General features: G+C 43.6%; 1 protein-coding gene across 1 annotated transcript; it reads left to right on the top strand.

Annotated features, from left to right (window-relative positions):
• The first annotated feature begins 1,451 nt into the window (after positions 1–1,451).
• snx2 (sorting nexin 2) lies at positions 1,452–18,124 on the top strand. The gene is made up of 15 exons (XM_061071412.1): positions 1,452–1,704; positions 4,950–5,049; positions 5,145–5,299; positions 5,757–5,823; positions 7,352–7,395; positions 7,573–7,714; positions 7,839–7,917; positions 9,200–9,275; positions 11,102–11,215; positions 11,574–11,667; positions 11,939–12,144; positions 12,649–12,792; positions 16,455–16,535; positions 16,622–16,693; positions 16,899–18,124. The coding sequence occupies exons 1-15, from the start codon at positions 1,582–1,584 to the stop codon at positions 16,947–16,949; spliced, it is 1,548 nt and encodes a 515-aa protein (XP_060927395.1). The 5' UTR covers positions 1,452–1,581; the 3' UTR covers positions 16,950–18,124.
• Positions 18,125–18,341: the final 217 nt, after the last annotated feature.

Here is an 18,341-nt window from a genome sequence, read left to right as displayed (position 1 = left end):
TAGTAACGAAGTAAAAATACTTCGTTACATTCCACCATTGCCCCCGGAACGTGTTCACATTGACTTATCTTCACAGAAATCGATACACAGCTGATCATGACCAGACAAACAAAAAAGTCTATGGGTGGAATTTGAAAAACACAACAGGAAGCCTGCTATTTTGCATTTAGTGGCCATTTTGGTCATATTCCACATTTTTACTTTGAGGTACTTGTACCAGGGCTTTCATCAGATCAACTTCAAATTGAGATGAGTGTCATCAAAACAAAATGGAGATACAAGCTAACTTAAAGAGACAGATTTTTCGCCACATGGTGTGACCGTGGCGTGGCGTCAAAGTTTGATTACACGCCATTAAAACAAGGTAGTAATGTTGTGTGGTGATTCGCAGGTATGTTTTGATTTAATAGGGTGCTTTGTGACATTTTGTCATCATTTTCAAATGAGAAGGAGAATCAGAATGAGAAAAGATACTTGATAAAAAAATCAAACAGAAAAGATTGATATAGTGTGTTGGTCCGACAATCACAATACCAGACCGGCTTATTTGTCTCTCAGTTTTTTTTCCTGGCTATGAATGTGAGGGGACGGGCTTTGTAGGCAACTACTGTGAAGACGATATTCCTGAATGTGCTTCTGACCCCTGCAAACATGGAGCCACCTGCTTGGAGGGAATCAACCAGTGCCTTTGCTGGCCAGGTACACTGTAGTTCAACACTGGGCCTGATACCAAACAACTGTTTCACAACACACAATAACTCTTTAATAACACATAAACCCTAGAACCCAACTCTGTGATATTCAATCGATTAACATATGCATATCTAAGTGTGTAATTATTATTATTTCGGTCGTTTATTGGTTCTAACCCTAACCCTAACCCTAACCCTAACAAGGTCCGGGACCCCCACCTGACTTGGACTTTTATTCCGCCCCCACACCCCTAAGATGTGCTAAATTAACACATATTATTATATTATATATATTACACTGTATTACATTGCATATTGCAATTTGACACTGTTCACTGTTTTGCTTTTTGCATTGGGCATTGGGCATTTCACCTTTTACTTCACTTTTTATATCTTTTATCTTTCATATATTTTTATTTAGATATGTTTGTCTACATAAATGCTACCTTGTATAAATATTAGAAAAAGTGAGTAAATAAGAAGTAAATAGTGAGTAGATATATATATATATATATATTTTTTTTTTTATTATTACTATTGTTTTTCTTATCTGTGGTGTATTTATTGTGTTTTTATGTTCATTGTGTGCACCAATAACCAAAGCAAATTCCAGGTAGGTGTAAACCTACGTGGCAATAAATACTTTCTGATTCTGATTGATTCTTCATATTCAGGGAGTCTCCTCAGGAAACGGTCCCAGGAATCCGCAGCGGAGTGACTCCTCCCTGCCTCTCCGCTCTCTGCCGGTCACATGACAGCGGTGTGACCCTCCGGACGCCCCGCTCCTCTCTCCTCCCTCTGCCCGTCGCACTCGTCTGTTTTCCGGCTGAGTGTCGGGCGGAGAGTCGGTGTCAGCCTCCATCACAACCCGCCGCAGGACCGAGCGAACATGGCGGACCCGAGCAGGCAGCCCGCCCCGGAGCGCAGCGACTTCCAGGAGCTGGAGGAGGCCGAGGACCTGTCCCCGGAGCCCGAGGACCGGTCCCCGGAGCCGGCGGCCGAGCGGGAGCAGGTGAGCCGGAGGAGGAGGCGCAGATCGCGGGGAGGCCGAGGGGGGAGAGGCGGGCAGGGCGTGGAGCCACGGGCCGTTAAATCCTCTGTTTCCTGAACGAGGTTTGGTGCGTGAGCGTCACTGTGACGCGGTGTCGGTGCGTGGCGCCGTGAGCCCGCAGTCACGGAGTCCCGCACGGCGACGGGAGCCGCGCGGGGTCATATTCGCGGTGCAAGACGCAGAGTGGGCGTGTCCCTGTCCCGTCAGGTGACAGTCGTACAGGTGAGGGTGGTGCCTTCAGGACAGGCTGGGAAATAACAAACACACAGCGAGTCTTCAGACACGAAGTGAAACATCATCTTCAGACACGAAGATGATCCTACTGATCGTCCTTCTCCACACGCTGCTCCCAGACCGACCACTGGAGATCCTCCTGGTCCTCCTCATGATCTTCTGGAGTGAGATCCTCCTGATCCTCTGGATTGAGATCCTCCTGATCCTCCTGATCCTCTGGAGTGAGATCCTCCTGATCCTCTGGATTGAGATCCTCCTGATCCTCCTGATCCTCTGGAGTGAGATCCTCCTTCTCCACACGCTGCTCCCAGACCGACCACTGGAGATCCTCCTGGTCCTCCTCATGATCTTCTGGAGTGAGATCCTCCTGATCCTCTGGATTGAGATCCTCCTGATCCTCTGGAGTGAGATCCTCCTGGTCCTCCTCATGATCTTCAGGAGTGAGATCATCCTGATCCTCTGGAGTGAGATCCTCCTGATCGTCCTCCTGATCCTCTGGAGTGAGATCCTCCTTCTCCACACGCTGCTCCCAGACCGACCACTGGAGATCCTCCTGATCCTCATCTTAATTCCTCCTGATTCTCCTCCTAATCCTCTGGAGGGAGATCCTCTTGATTTCTCCTGATTCTCCTCTTAATTCCTCCTTATTCTCCTCCTGATTCCCACGAGGGAGATCCTCTTGATTCCTCCTGATGCTCCTCCTGAGTCTCTGGAGGGAGATCCTCTTGATTCCTCCTGATTCTCCTTAATTCCTCCTGATTCTCTGGAGGGAGATCCTCTTGAACGCAGCAGGAGATTCTCCACTGGATTCAGCGAGAGGTCGTGTTCATGACGTTTCCAACACGCGATGCTAAAACAACACAAAAACAACACAAACACGTCCAGATGAAAAAGCTTTCCCACACAAATAGAAACACCTGCTAAGATGTCAAGAGAGCGTTTGTTGACAGAAGAGGAACCTGTGACTTCGGTAGCAGAATGAATCTGTCACTTCCTGTCTCTGAACGCCCAGGTGGATTCTGGGACGTTGTGAACTGAGCGGCAGGTGAAGGTCAAACTCCTGAGAAGGTCCAGACCCAGTTCTACACACGTCCTCTGGAGGTCAAGTCTGGAAGCAGCTGTGGAGTCAGAGTCCACAGGAAGAGTTTCAGACTCTTACTGGAGGAAATGAAATGAAAGTTTCTTTAATTGACTTCAGAAACCTTTCGCCTCTCGGTTGTTGCCGCCTCACTTCCTGCCGCCTCACTTCCTGTTTCCTTGCAGGTAAATAACAGAAGCCAGTGAAGCTTCAGTTCCTGGTGGAAGAGGGACTTGAAAAGTGAAAACAAGGCTTTTATGGAACTAGAGTCAACGCTGCCGGCGTCTTCATCCTTAATATTTACACTGCAGCAGTTTGTCATGATAAGTTAAAGTAAACATCGTCTTCAGCTTCAGGACAAACACCGACGCTCGGGCTCGTTCACGTCGTTTCCTGTCAATGAGTCGTCACATCAGACGTGTTGTCCAATCAGCAGCGAGGTCTGAATAAACTCAGCCTGAGGGTTCTGAGGTTCTGGTGTCAGTTTATTAGGAACGCTGGTGCAGGCGTATCTGTCAGACCTGCGGTGACGTCATGGTTCTTCTCCTCTTTCCTAAGTTCTGATGTGAGCACGTTGGAGGACTTGGTCTGAGCTGCTCTTAAAACCACCGGGTCGACCGGGGTCACGCTTCTGTGTGTGACGGCGTTTTCACTCGGACCTGAACTTCCTCTCCACGTGTCCTCGTGCTCCCTCCACCACTTCCTGCTGTTTAAAATGTTTCAGTCACAAGACTCCGCTTCTGTGTCACTCATTTACATGGAGAGGAATATTTCACTTTTATATATGTGGAGTATTTGATCAATAATTTTAACATTTTTAAAGACAGCCTGACTGGTTGAGATGATCATGGTGATGTGAATTAATATTCAGAAGAAGCAGGAGCAGTAGAAATTGAGCAACATGTTGTCTTCCTGGTGATTTTATTAAATGTGATTTTAATGGGGGAAGGTTTTCTAGCGGAGACGCTTTACGACGTCAGAGTTCAGACCAACGTTCACCAGGAGCCTTCAAATCCTCACGCTCTGATTTAATAATTAACTTTGCTTCTCTCTGTCTTTATAGCATTTTTTTATTGTTTTATGTTTTCATAGATGAAAAATACAACAACAAAAAAGTACATTTCCAAAGTTCAATGAAAGCAGACGGCGTTTAAGAAAAAAAACATTATTATTCATTTATGTATTTATTTAATGGGGAGTGATGAACAGTTTTGTAATGGTTGTTAGATGGATACACAGGTCTTTGTGTGTGTGTGTGTGTGTGTGTGTGTGTGTGTGTGTTTCCTCTGACCTCTGTGCTTGCTGAGTAAGGAGGGAGGAAGCTCCTTACTCACTTCCTCTCGTCTTTCTGTCGTCTCAGCTGAAAATCTCTCCGTCTCTGCTCCTGTTCTCCAGCTGCTCCTGTGGACCTGGAGCTCGTCTGCTCAGGTGTTTCTACTTTCAAACGTTAGTTAGTTCTTGTTTCTGACACATGAATGAGAATTTACACAAGTGTCATCGAGTCGATCACAGCAGTAAAGTGTCAGGAGCATTCAGGTGAGGGCTGAGATCTCAGTCCTTCACTCTTTGTTCTCTGGTCTGCTCCCTTCTGTGGGACACACTTAGGTTCCTGGTTCCTCAGAAGCTCCTCAGAAGCTCCTCAGAAGCTCCTCCTTGTCTTTGCAGTCGATGTGGTTCTGTTCATCAGACCTGGACCTGCACACGGGTTCAGTTTGTGTGGTTCTCCACCAGAAAGAGTTTCTGACTGAAGTGAAGTACCTAAGGATGTTAACATGACGGATTATTATGATTATTTGTGATATTTCTTTAAGTAAAAATCCATCTTATCGAATATCACTTAACAAATCTCATGGGTGTGTGTGTCTGTGTGTGTGTGTGTTTGTGTGTTGTACAGTCAGGACCAGCCAGTCTTCCTGCTGAAGACATCAGCACCAACTCAAACGGACCCAAACAAGATTCACTATTCGATGACGACCCCGAGGACCTGTTTGCAGGTAACTACACACAGACACACACACACACACACGCACACACACACGCGCACACGCACACGCACACGCTAACACACTGTGTGTTTGTGTTGTCGCAGAGGCCACAGAGGAGGTTTCGTTGGACAGTCCAGAGAGAGAAGTCCTGTTGTCCGACGGTCCGTCCCCCGCCATCACCCCCATCACCCCCCCCACCTCGGTCCTCACCCCTTGCATTGGTCACGATGACATGTTCACACACTCCTCCTTCGACGAGGTGACTACACACACACACACACACACAAACACACACACTGCTAGTTGGATCTGATCCTTAGAGGTAAATCTTTGAAGTTAATTAAATGAAATGAAGCAAATGATGCGTTTGCAGATTTTAGCTTCTGGCAGATTCAGAGACTTTGAGCTTGATACCAGAATAAAGATCATTGTAATTTTCATGTTTTACTGTTGATATCCTTTATTTGATATGAACTGTGACGTTTCATCTGTTAGGTTGCTTTAGATGTTCTTCATCCTTTGGTTGACTCTGTTGTCTTTTGACCAAAGCATCAAAAACATATTCTTCTCACTCAGAACAGAAAATGTAGAATTTGACATGTAGACATTGGTGGGGGGGGGGGGGGGGGAGAAAGACGAGGGTTAGAAATGACGTCTGCAGAAAGTGAGGACGAGTTGCTCCGCCCTCAGAACTGTTCTGTTCCTGTTGTCTGCAGATTGAAGAGGAGGAGATGGACGATTCATTCGATATGAACATATCAGTGTCTGACCCTGAGAAAGTTGGTGAGTAAACTCTGATTTAATAAACCTGTATTCTGTTCATATCCTGAAATATCCCAGAGAGAGAGAGGGAGGGAGAGAGAGGGAGAGAGAGAGAGAGAGAGAGAGAGAGGAACAGACGCAGCACCTGTCTGGACTCTTCATTAGTTAGTGGAGGTTTTGTTTAACGGTTAGTTTCTTTATATCTGATGTCGTTTATAAACGCAGCATAAGATAGATAGATAGATAGATATATAGATAGATAGATAGATAGATAGATAGATAGATAGATAGATAGATAGATAGATAGACAGATAGACAGATAGACAGATAGATAGATAGATAGATAGATAGATAGATAGATAGATAGATAGATAGATAGATTACATTATTCATCCCGAAAGGAAACTAAGTCGTCATAGCAGCCGGTATATTTGAATACAATAAAATACAATAGAATAAAATAAAAAATATTGAGGTAGAAAGAATAAAAACAGAAACACAAGATAAATAGGTAGATCAGGTGCAGTGGCAAGATGATGGTAATAGTACTGATGATATGATGGTAATGTTATTGTTAGACAGTATATACAAATAGTACAGTATATATAGTATATAATATAACATAGTATATATTTATATATGATAGTAATTATACCAATATAATAGCAGTATATAGTAATAATGGCAGCAACAGTATATATAATAATAATAGTAATATCAAATTAATAATTCTAACATGTACACATGTATAAATACGTGTATATAGACTTATATATACAAAGAATATACAGAGCGTATGATATAATATATGATATATAGTAGAGGTATAAATATAAGTATTTGACTATACAATAGCTAATATAATATACTATGAGTGTAAGAATATGTAGACAGAGTGTGCAAAAGACAATATTATTGTATAAAATGATATATAATATCAATATGGTTTATATGAACACATATCACATATGATGTGAAGTAAGTGTATATGGAGCAGAGTGTTGTACAGGTCCACAGTGCAAGGAGACAGGTATATTTAGTGAATGAGCCTTATGCTCAAAGACCGCATTCCCCACCAGCTCTTGCTGCTATTTCTTATAATAAACATATTGTAAGTCTTTATCTGCTGACTGATCTGTAGCATTTTCAGTTTCAAAAGTCTGCAGCACGGTAGTTTTCAAACTTGAGTCTCACAGAACTACTGACTTCCCTGAATGTCAATATGAGACGGTCAATACAAGCGTTAAACACCTGGAGGGAACCAGTCCATCCAGTTTGAGATCTGAGCTTCAAGAAGCAAACACCTCCAGAGAGTTTTCATCCACATGTTCATATTTACAGAACTAATGCAGAATAAACACTCAACATGTTTGAGTTTTACTGCTCAAAAGTGACGAGAGAGAAAAGGAAATGAGGAGCAAGAAAAGATCAGTAAAGTGCTGATTATTGTGTGTGTGTGTGTGTGTGTGTGTGTGTGTGTGTGTGTGTGTGTGTGTGTGTGTGTGTGTGTGTGTGTGTGTGTGTGTGTGTGTGTGTGTGTGTTTTCCAGGTGATGGGATGAATGCGTACATGGCCTACAAAGTGACCATCAAGGTGAGATATTTTAAGCTTCAACAGTTTCTTGTTGTTTTGGTTTTAATGAAATTGTAATTTTGAGCTGCTGCTGTAGGGGGCGCTCACATGTTCTCACTTTTATTTTCTCTCTTTCTCTCTCTGTCCCTCCCTCTCTCTCTCTCTCCCTCCCTCTCTCTCCCCTCTCTCTCTCTCCAGACCTCCATCTCTCTGTTTAAACGAGATGAGTTCTCGGTACGAAGGCGTTTCAGTGACTTCCTGGGTCTTCACAGTAAACTGGCGTCTAAGTATCTGCACATCGGATACATCGTGCCTCCTGCACCGGAGAAAAGCATTGTGGGTAAGTGGAACCACTGCCAACACCCCCCCCCCTGCTGGTGTGTTTCTATACTGTTTGAGGTGTGTGTGTGTGTGTTGATGTGAATTAGTTGTGTCTGTTATGTTAATGAGCTCCTCGTGGGCAGGGATGACCAAGGTGAAGGTGGGAAAGGAGGACCAGTCGTCCAACGAGTTCATGGAGAAGAGGAGGTCGGCACTGGAGAGGTACGACCGCCAGGAAGTACACAAATACACAAATACACAAATACACAAATACACAAATACACAGACGATCACTGTGTCTGAACCTTCATGTGATCTTTTAGTTCTGGTTTCAAATTATAATTTAGGGAAACAGAATTCAGTCCCACATACGTACGTCCTGTCGTCATCACCTACGTGGGCGGGGTCTACTTATACTTGACTCTGATTGGTTTGTAGAGCGCGTGTTTTCAGGTGGGGGGGTTGTAGTCTTTCTGTTTGAATGGAGAAGATGAATGAAGCTTTGTCTGGTTGCCATGGTAACATCATGATGGTATCACTAGCAGCATCAGCACCTTCAGGCTCAGTACTCCACAGTACTCCAGTACTCCACAGTACTCCACAGTACTCCACAGTACTCCAGTACTCCACAGTACTCCACAGTACTCCACAGTACTCCACAGTACTCCAGTACTCCACAGTACTCCACAGTACTCCACAGTATTCCACAGTACTCCACAGTACCCCACAGTACTCCAGTATTCCACAGTACTCCACAGTACTCCAGTACTCCACAGTACTCCACAGTACTCCACAGTACTACAGTACTGCACAGTACTCCACAGTACTCCACAGTACTCCATAGTACTACACCACTACACTAGTTCTTATGCACCAGATGAACGTCCTCGTGGTTCAAACATTATATTGTTGGAGGTGAAGACTAAAGTATTCAGATCAAACTATTCGTGTTAAAGATCAACACACAGGTCGAACAGATAAACCACAAATATTGGAAACATGATTATCCAACACTCACAGGTCAGGTGTGTGTGTGTGTGTGTGTGTGTATGTGTGTGTGTGTGTTGAATACTGACAAGCAGAGAAGTAGGTGGGGCTGACATTCTGCTGCCCTTTGCTGATGGTGTGTGATTGACAGGAAGGTCAGCCAGTGACAGCTGATGGAGCTGCAGAACTCTACGCTGACACACGCACACACACACACACACACACACACACACACACACACACACACACACACACACACACACACACACACAGGCATGTCTCCATAACTTCAGAGGACATCACAGTAACTTACAGTGAATTCCTTCAGACTCTAACGTTAACACCGACTCAAACCTCCTGTGACCTGAGGTCTTGTCGTGTGACAGGTTGTTAGTCCCTCACACCTGAAGGAACCTGGAGACATGAAGGTTCCTAGTGTCTTCTCCTGTGTCTCTCTCTCTCCTCTGGAGCGTGAAGCTTCATGTGTGTGACGCGCTGTGACGTGTGTTTGTTTCAGGTACCTGATGAGGACGGTGAAACACCCGGTTCTGCTGAAGGATCCTGACGTCCTGCAGTTCCTGGAGAGCTCCGACGTAAATAACACATTTCACTCTCAGAACGTGAACAAGTTGATGTGATCACATGTTAGACAATCAAGTACTTCTTTGATTCACCAGCTCTTAGGTTCAGTTTGGTGTAGTGGACCTGTCAGGTGACATCACTCTGCTACTGTTGGTTTAAAGAAGAAAAGAATCCTGTTTGTGGAGTTAAACTTTCACCTGGAGGCTCGAACAATGAGTCAGTTTAACAGTTTCTCACAGAATATATGTAGAAACAAGTAGAGGAGTCGCCCCCTGCTGGTCATTACAGAGAACACAGGTTCAAGACACTTGCACATTGGCTTCACCTTCTGGCTCCAGAGGTTATTTTTATGAACAGTCAATGATTTTGTGTAAACTGAGAAATATCCAAAGTCTTATTTGCTTTGTGTCTTGAACCATCATGAGGATTTATGAAATTTATATAAAGATAAATTGATCGATGCTCTTTAACCTGGATTCACTGTTTTCATGGATTTACCCAAACAAATCCAGTTCATTCAGAATCTGAGTTGAGTAAGTTGTGTCGATCCGATGGAGTCGAGACCTTCGACAGTTCGATACACGGAGACGAACCAGCTGAGTGAGTCCAGCCTCCGACCACACGGAAACAAATCACCTTTCCTCCAAAAAGGGCGAAAAACTCTTGTCTCTGTTTTCTCTTTTCTCAACGTTTCCTGTTACCTCACTTTATCGTCTCTAACTAAATCCGCTGCAACATTTGGTATCGCCCCCCCCCTCCTGACTGTTAGTGGGATGGCGCTGTGAGGGACCCGCCCGTCGCTGGCTCCAGAACAAATGGCCTCGTGTCACCGAGTTAACAGATGAATCGCTCGGACGCCTGACCGAGCGTGTCGGTCCGTCCGGCCGCTTAATGAAACACAACCAGAGGGGGGGGGGGGGGGTACAAATGGGACCAAGCTGCAATTGAAATCTATTTATAAGCCCCCCCCCTTCACCCGCCTCTGCTCATTTACCCTCATCCCTCCATCAGCGAGGGCCCCGGGGACCGGAGCCGTCCCCTGGCTGCTGCCGCCCCTGCTAAATGAGCCTGGAGGTGTGTGTGTGTGGGGGGGGGGGGGGGGGGGGGGAACCTCGTACGTCCCCGGAAAAAAAACTTTTCCAAAATGAAGAAAAATGAGCCAATTTTCCCACGGACGTCTCGTCGTTCTGCGAGTGACGCGCTGGTTAAAGTTTCTCGATAAATAAAGCGTCTGCATTAAATCTGTTCCGAGCTGAAACGTGTGAGACATTCCAATCAGTGCGGAGGAGAAGAAAGACCACACTCTGTTAGAGGAGAAGAGAGGAGAAGAAGAAAACAAATAGAAAATCTAACACAACCAAGTGAAAGGAGAAAAACTGAGCGAGAGAGAAAATGGAAAAATAATTTGCTTTGAAATGAGACGAAGCAGAAAGAATTTGAGAAAAGAAAACAAACAAAGGTTTCAAAAACGGAAAAGCTCAAGACGACAAGTTAAAGATTAATAAAAAATAAATTAAAGCGAAAACTACGAGAGAAAGAAAAGCAAAAGAAAGCAATGTGAATAAATCAGAAACAGAAATTTGTCAAAAAACAGTGAATGAAAAAATAAAGTCAGAAATAAAGTCAAATAGAGAAACATAACTTAAAGGTACAACAACAAATATGTAGAGGAAATAAAATTATTTATATAATAATGACTCGTGTCAAATTCAAGCCCATCTGCCTTTAAGCAGTTTCACCTCACACACTTCTCTCTGTTTGTTTGTTTGTTTGTTTGTTTGTTTGTTTGTTTGTTTGTTTGTTTGTTTGTCTGTCTGTCTGTCTGTCTGTGGTCCAGTTGCCGCGGGCCGTCAGCACTCAGGCTCTGAGCAGCGCCGGACTCCTCCGAATGGTCAACAAGGCGGCAGACGCCGTCAACAAGATGACCATCAAGATGAACGAGTCGGACGCTGTGAGTGAAGGAGGGAGGAGGTGGAGAGAGGAGGAGAATGTGAGAGGAGAGGAGCGACAGAAGGAGGCACAGGACGTGAGGAAAGAATGAAAAATAAGAAAGAAAAGATGGAAAAGAAAGATGGAGACGGAGAAGGAAATGGAAGTAAGGGAAGGCAGGAAATAAGGATGGAAAAAAGGAAGTATGCAAGGAAGCCAGAAAAGGAAATGAGGAAGGAAGAAAAGAGTAACGATGAAAATATGTTATCCGGAAAAGTCAAATTCAGATAGAGATGTAATGATAATCTTGTGTGTGTGTGTGTGTCTGTGTGTGTCTGTGTGTGTCTGTGTGTGTCTGTGTGTGTCTGTGTGTGTGTCAGTGGTTTGAGGAGAAGCAGCAGCACTTTGAGAACCTGGATCTTCAGCTGAGGAAACTTCACGGCAGCGTGGAGTCTCTGGTCTGTCACAGGAAAGGTAAGAAAACCCAGTTTGAATTTCCTTGTGTCGCCTTAAAAACGTTTTCTGGTTTGTGACCAGTTTTAAGAAACGTTCATGTTTTAAACTTCACTTGATTCGTAGAGCGATGATGTTTTGATTCTGGTTCCTGTAGATTATTCCAAATCTGCTAAAACTCTCGTATCCTGTTATTAAAATGTTCTTTAAAGCCATGAACTCATTTGCGTGTGTAGACACCTGGTGTCACTGGTTTGCTCCCGACTCTTGAACGTCTCCTCTCGTTCTCCAGAGTTGTCCGTGAACACGGCGCAGTTCGCCAAGTCGGCGGCCATGTTGGGGAACAGCGAGGACCACACGGCGCTCTCCCGAGCTCTGTCCCAGCTCGCGGAGGTGGAGGAGAAGATCGACCAGCTGCACCAGGACCAGGCCAACGCAGACTTCTACGTCTTCTCCGAGCTACTGGGCGACTACGTCCGCCTCATCACTGCCGTCAAGGTACGAGCTCGTCCTCCTCTCGGGTTCCAACCAGGGTCAGGAGACCTCAGAGCCTCTAGAGAACAGAACATCTCCTTCATGATTGTTTATGAAGACGATCAATGACTGTAAATAAAGATGATGACGTTTCTCCCACTATCCAGAAAGGAGGATGAATACATATCTGATACCAACCTTTCTAAAAATGACAGAAACCACAGACTCTACTGTTTGGTCCATGTCCCATCTGCTAACATGGGGCTGGTTTATTACCTATACTACAGCAAGCCACCAGGGGGAGATTGAGCCACTTTGGCTTCACTTTTAAGGAACTCTCATGTCCTCCATCTTTATTTAAAGCCTGTTTCTTAATTCGACTGAGTGATCTGCTCGATACGAAACCTCTGAGTCCAGGTATGAACGAGACAGGAAGTGGTACAGTAGAGTACAGTAGATTGGAGTCCTGCTATTATTTTGCAAATCATTGATAAATGAGTTGATTGTAAAAGCCGGTGTTGTGTTCAGGGCGTGTTCGACCACCGGATGAAGACGTGGCAGAAGTGGCAGGACAGTCAGATGCTGCTGCTGAAGAAACGAGAGGCTGAAGCCAAACTGCAGTTCAACAACAAACCAGATAAACTGCAGCAGGCGAAGGAGGAGATTAAAGAGGTGAGACGGAGGGAGGGAGGGAGGGGGGGGAGGTGAGTGTGGAACACTAATGGATAAACATCAGCAACTAGAACGTCAGTAGAACTCAAACCTCCATCAAACCCCGACATTGTTCTCATGAAACCATATTTAAATTCACGGGATCCACACACACTCAGAAATATGCCCGAGATTCCAGATCTTTATACGTCATGTCCCGCCTCCTGCTGCTCTACAAGCTCCGCCCCTGCTGTTCTACAGGCTCCGCCCCTCGTCTGGATGTTCCCCAACGCTCTCGCTCTTCAACTTTTTAAAACTACATAAATTAATCTGCTAGCTAATGATTAATCACACGGTTAACGTGATAACAATGATATGAAACCGTCTCCTCTGTGTGCAGCTGCTGGTGCGTCCAGTCAAATAAAACAAGCGCACCTGTTCCCGGTTCAGTCAACTGAAAACTCCTGTTGTTCTTTTTTTTTTTTTTATAAATGTTGTTTTCTTACACGAACTCGACAAACAAGAGCAGAGAAGAAAAGAAAAGTACTTTATTAGAGCGTCTGTTGAAGCTGTCACCGCACAAATTCATCCTCCGCTGTCTGTCAGGGTCCAACACACACACACACACACACACACACACACACACACACACACTCGGCCTGGTCGGGGGTCTGTGTGTTGGAGCGGACGAGCTGTCAGATGTGGGGTTTTGGGGGGAGAGGTGGGGGGGGGCCTGTCAGGAGCTGCAGACGAGGACAGATCGCAGTAGAGTTACCACCAACACTTATTTGGGGCAGACGGGAGCTCGGCCTGTCAGGAGGAGTCGGCTTCTCGGTTCAAGCTTTGACATCAGCAGAAAACACACAGCGGCTTTTTCTGCAGCAGGAAAACGGAGAGAAGAGTTTTACTTCACGTTGCTGCTGGAACCTGCAGCTCCAGGTGTGAGCTCCAGAGATCCGACAGGTCCACACCCGCTGGCTGCAGATCAGCTGAGGACCTGGAACCTGAGGCTTCATTAACATGAGCTCATCCACACGGAGGCTTCTCCTTTCTAAAGAGATGAGCATTCTCTATTTTAAATAATAAATAAATAGTTTGCACAACATTTTATTTCTGGTTCAGGATTTAATTTCTCTCTGAAGACGACTTGAGCGTCTTGTGTCTTCACATTGAGTTTCCAAGAGACAAATTCAGTCTGTTTGTCTCTGCACGGCCGCAGTTCCTCTTCTGTCCAGTAGGGTCACCTAGACCTTGACAGAAAAACACACTGTCAGGCACATCTTCCCTTCATGGTTGAAAATGTCATCCTATATTTCAAATAAGGTTTAAATTAAAAACTTTAAAGACCAGATATCGCCACGATGTTACCATGACGTTACCATGACAACACTATGACATCACCATGAGGTTTCCAGGGTCACAGTTTGTTACAGAGATAAAAATAATCCACATATTTTCGTTTCAATCAATGAATTAATCTAAATCATCTCCTGTCAGACAACGTGGTGAGTTTCAGATCACTGCACTACACTGCCCCCTGTGGGCACAAAACAGAAACAACAGCCAGAGTTAATAACAGTTTTACTGTGAAGCAGTCTGAGCTGTTTTCTCAACAATAATATTCCTGCGTTTAAACACTAGAGCCATTTTTATTCTTCATTTCACCTGATTTTATTATTAAATTAAATCTGTTTTTCCTCTTTTCTCACAAAGTAGAAGAAACACAGATGTTTTGCTGCTTTTCTCTTTCATTTCACACAAATCAGTAAAACCCTGAAGCTTCTTCTTGGATCAGATGTAAAACCTCTTCGGTGTTAAACCTCAGTCTGAGACCTCAGGTGGTCACAGAGGTTCCTCACAGGTTCCTCTGTGACGTCCTCTGATTCTTCAGGGAAACAGACAGAATAGAGACTTTACACTTTATCTTCTTCTCTCGCTTCAGAAGCTCTGAGCATTTTTATTATTTCCAGCCTTTTGAACTTATGTTGCACTTTTCTCTGTCACGCCTTCCTGCAACCAGGAGATAGAGGAGGTAGGACCTATCTATCTGTGTGTCTGTCTCTGTGTGTGTGTGTCTGTCTGTCTGTGTCTCTCTCTCTGTCTGTCTGTGTGTGTGTGTGTGTGTGTCTGTCTCTGTGTGTGTGTCTGTCTGTGTCTGTCTGTCTCTTTGTGTGTGTCTCTCTCCCTCTCTCTCTCTCTCTCTCTCTGTCTGTCTGTCTCTGTGTGTGTGTGTCTCTGTGTCTCTCTCCCTCTCTCTCTCTCTCTCTCTGTCTGTCTGTCTCTGTGTGTGTGTGTCTGTCTGTGTCTCTCTCTATCTGTCTGTCTGTGTCTCTCTGTGTCTCTGTGTCTGTTGGTCCACGTCTTTTGCGCCCTCATGTTTATTTTTTATTTGAAAACTGTTGTGATCATAAATGTTTTTGTTTATTATTTTTCTTTGTTTGTTTTGTCACATGAATCCGTTTGTCGTCGTTGATCAGTTTAAAAATATTGTATTTCAGAATCAAATGTTAAATATCTTAATTCTATTTAAGTCAACAACAGACAAACATGTTCATGTGACGACTTCCTCAGACAAAGTGTTGATTTGCATCTGCATGGCTCAGTTTCCTCTGGTAGTTATTCCTTCATATGATGAGTTAAAGGCTCAGTGTGTAGAATGTAGTGACATCTAGTGGTGAAGTGTCGTGTTGCAGCTGAACAGTAACTGACAGTAGATCCTTCACCTGAATCTTACACACTGGACCTCGTGTGATATTTGTGAGACTCGAATTAGATTCCATCATAAAGACTAATCAGCTGGTTGTTGTTTTAGTTTCGGTAAATATCAATAATGTCAATTAACATGATTTTACAAAACCACAAGTTTCGCCACAAATTATCAGTTTCATCCATAAACTGTAAATAAAGATGGACGACACGTCTTCACAGAAATGAAGATTAATATCTCAGATACGAACACTGCCATCTTGTGGTGATGATGCGATTTGCAGTCAGAGTGGCTGCTGTAGTGACCACGGAGTGGAACTGTGGTATCGAAGTCCCGCCCCTTACGCACACTCGACCAATCACGAATCAGGTTTATTTGACGTCTTCTTAGTTTGGTCCATGTCCCATTTGCTAACCTGGAGGAGGCAGGGTTCATGACCTATACTGCAGCCAGACACCAGGGGGCGATCCATAGGATTAAGCTTCACTGTTAAAGAGATGTCATGATGTCAATCTTTATTTACAGTGTGTGTTTCATTAACGTTCAAATACACAAACTGGTTTTACACTTGAATTCAGTCGGAGCTCATGATCCAAACTGTAGCGTCTCATCTCCTATTTACATAATTATTTATGTTTAATATTTTATATTAAACTTAAATCATTGACTCTTTCGGTGTCACAGCTGAAAGTAAATTATTTGAGATCAGTATTAAATTTACTGTATTTATTAAAGTTTGATCAGTGATTATACAACTTGAGCAGATGATTTGTTTCCTCCTGTTTCTCGTCAAGTAAATAAATCCGGTTAATGTCAATTTCAGCCTCAAAACTATTTACAAAAACAATAGTTTATTCATCAAAATATTTATTTCGTCTGAAATGAGGGAGACAAATGTTGAAATAAATGCCATTTTTTAAAATATCCTCTCTGTGTGTGTGCGTGTGCGTGTGTGTGTGTGTGTGTGTGTTTTCAGCTGGAGGGGAAGGTGCAGCAGGGAGAGAGAGAATTTGAACAAATCTCCAAAACCATCCGTAAAGAAGTCAGCAGGTTTGAGGTGAGGACGGATTAATGAATGAATTTCAATTCATGTGTTTGTGACGTGTTTATTTAAAATGAATCTCTTTGACTTTTTCTACACAGAAAGAGCGAGTGAAGGATTTTAAAACAATCATAATCAAATATCTGGAATCTCTGGTTCAGACACAACAGCAGGTAAAGAAGATTCTGTTGCTTCAGAAGAGATTAGAACTTGATTTATGGATAAAACTAAGTTGTTAGCATGTCCTGCGTTGTTTTATTTTAATGATTAAATTAAAATGTTATATAGTGTTTGTTTTGAACGTTTAAACAATGTTTAAAATGTTACATGTTTAACAAATCAACGTGGAATGAGCTTTCTCTTCTTTCTCTGGTGCAGCTGATTAAATACTGGGACGCCTTCTTACCTGAGGCCAAAGCCATCTCATAGAGTCACATGACTGGATCTGGTCAAACTACACTACCCACAATGCACCTGTCCTCCTGGGCCTCCCTCCTGAAGAAGAGGCAGCTCAAAGTGACTTTTCAGACAAAACCTAAACTCCCTGTTTCATCTCATATTGGTCGTTATGTTTCCTGTGCTGCTCAGGTCCCGTCGCTTCAAAACAAATATATTAATATATGAATATCTCACTCACGGTTTCTTTATGACGTCAGTAAGAGAGAAGTCATGTGACGTCACTTCCTGCTTCATTTCTTTTCAGCATATTCACGCTCAAAGCTAAACAAAGTGTTTTATCGCTCTGAAGGAGACGAACATCCGACATTTGACTTTTTTTCTTTACACCTAAGAAGATTTTTTTCAGCTCAGCTTTTGTAACCAAGAATGTGAACAGAACTTTGACTGCAGGACCCTGAACGCCTCACGCAGCTCCGCCCCTTCAGTCAGCTGTTTCCATATAAACAACCTCTCCAGCTTCAGCAGAAATTCGAACCCTGAAAACAAAGCGTCACGTCACAAAATCTTTATTTTGGCGTCTGGAGCTCGAGCTGTGAAACGGATGTGCGTTGGTGATGAAGGACGACCGACCTCATCCTCTCTTATTTTGTGTCTATTACTTCCTGTCACCAGTTCCCCTTGCTTCCTGCTACGCCTTTCAAAACAAGAGCCTTTGTTTGTGTTGCTGTATGATCGTGAGTGAAGGCAACATGTTGTGTGTCTGATCCTTTCTGTTGTGATGTCGTCCAGTGAAACGAAGGATTTCCTTCAGACGGAGCCTGGAGTGGTTTCAGGTGTGAGTGTGTGTGTGTGTCTGTGTGTGTGTGTGTCCGTCCAGAGATCAGATCGTCAGTGTGAAGACTTTCCTTGATTTTTATTATTGTTCATTTCATTTCAACAGATTTAAAGTGATTTTTTAAAACTGGAAATATTTATGATTTTCTTTCTCCTACACTGCTCCTGGATCTTAAAACGTGTTGATTCTACCTTTTTCTATTTCATTCTCCTTTATTTCACATGGTTTGCTGCCTGATGGTGTGCAAAGTTTTACTGATTGTTTTTTGTTTATTTTGAAAATGATGAAATGCTGAATCTTTGGTTTGGCGGGACGTTTCCGCGGCAGCAGATGTTTGACTACTTTAATTATAATAAAGGAATGTATCTCATCCATGGCTGGAGTGGCTTTCATGATTTTAAACCCTTCAAACTGCATAAGAGTTTATTAATGTTGTCATTATAACCCCAATATTAGTATAATATATAAGTGTTACACTTGAGGTGAATTTCTCTCATATTAAACTATTAGTTCTCTGTTGTTCATATGGAAATGTTCCTTTGAGAACCATCGGTGAACGTCAACAGATGAAAGAACCTCAAGTGTTT

Source organism: Limanda limanda, chromosome 5 (assembly GCF_963576545.1).
Source record: "Limanda limanda chromosome 5, fLimLim1.1, whole genome shotgun sequence".
Lineage (NCBI taxonomy): Eukaryota > Metazoa > Chordata > Actinopteri > Pleuronectiformes > Pleuronectidae > Limanda > Limanda limanda.
The sequence above is the reverse complement of the archived record's forward strand: the minus strand, read 5'-3'. Positions and strand labels throughout refer to the sequence as shown.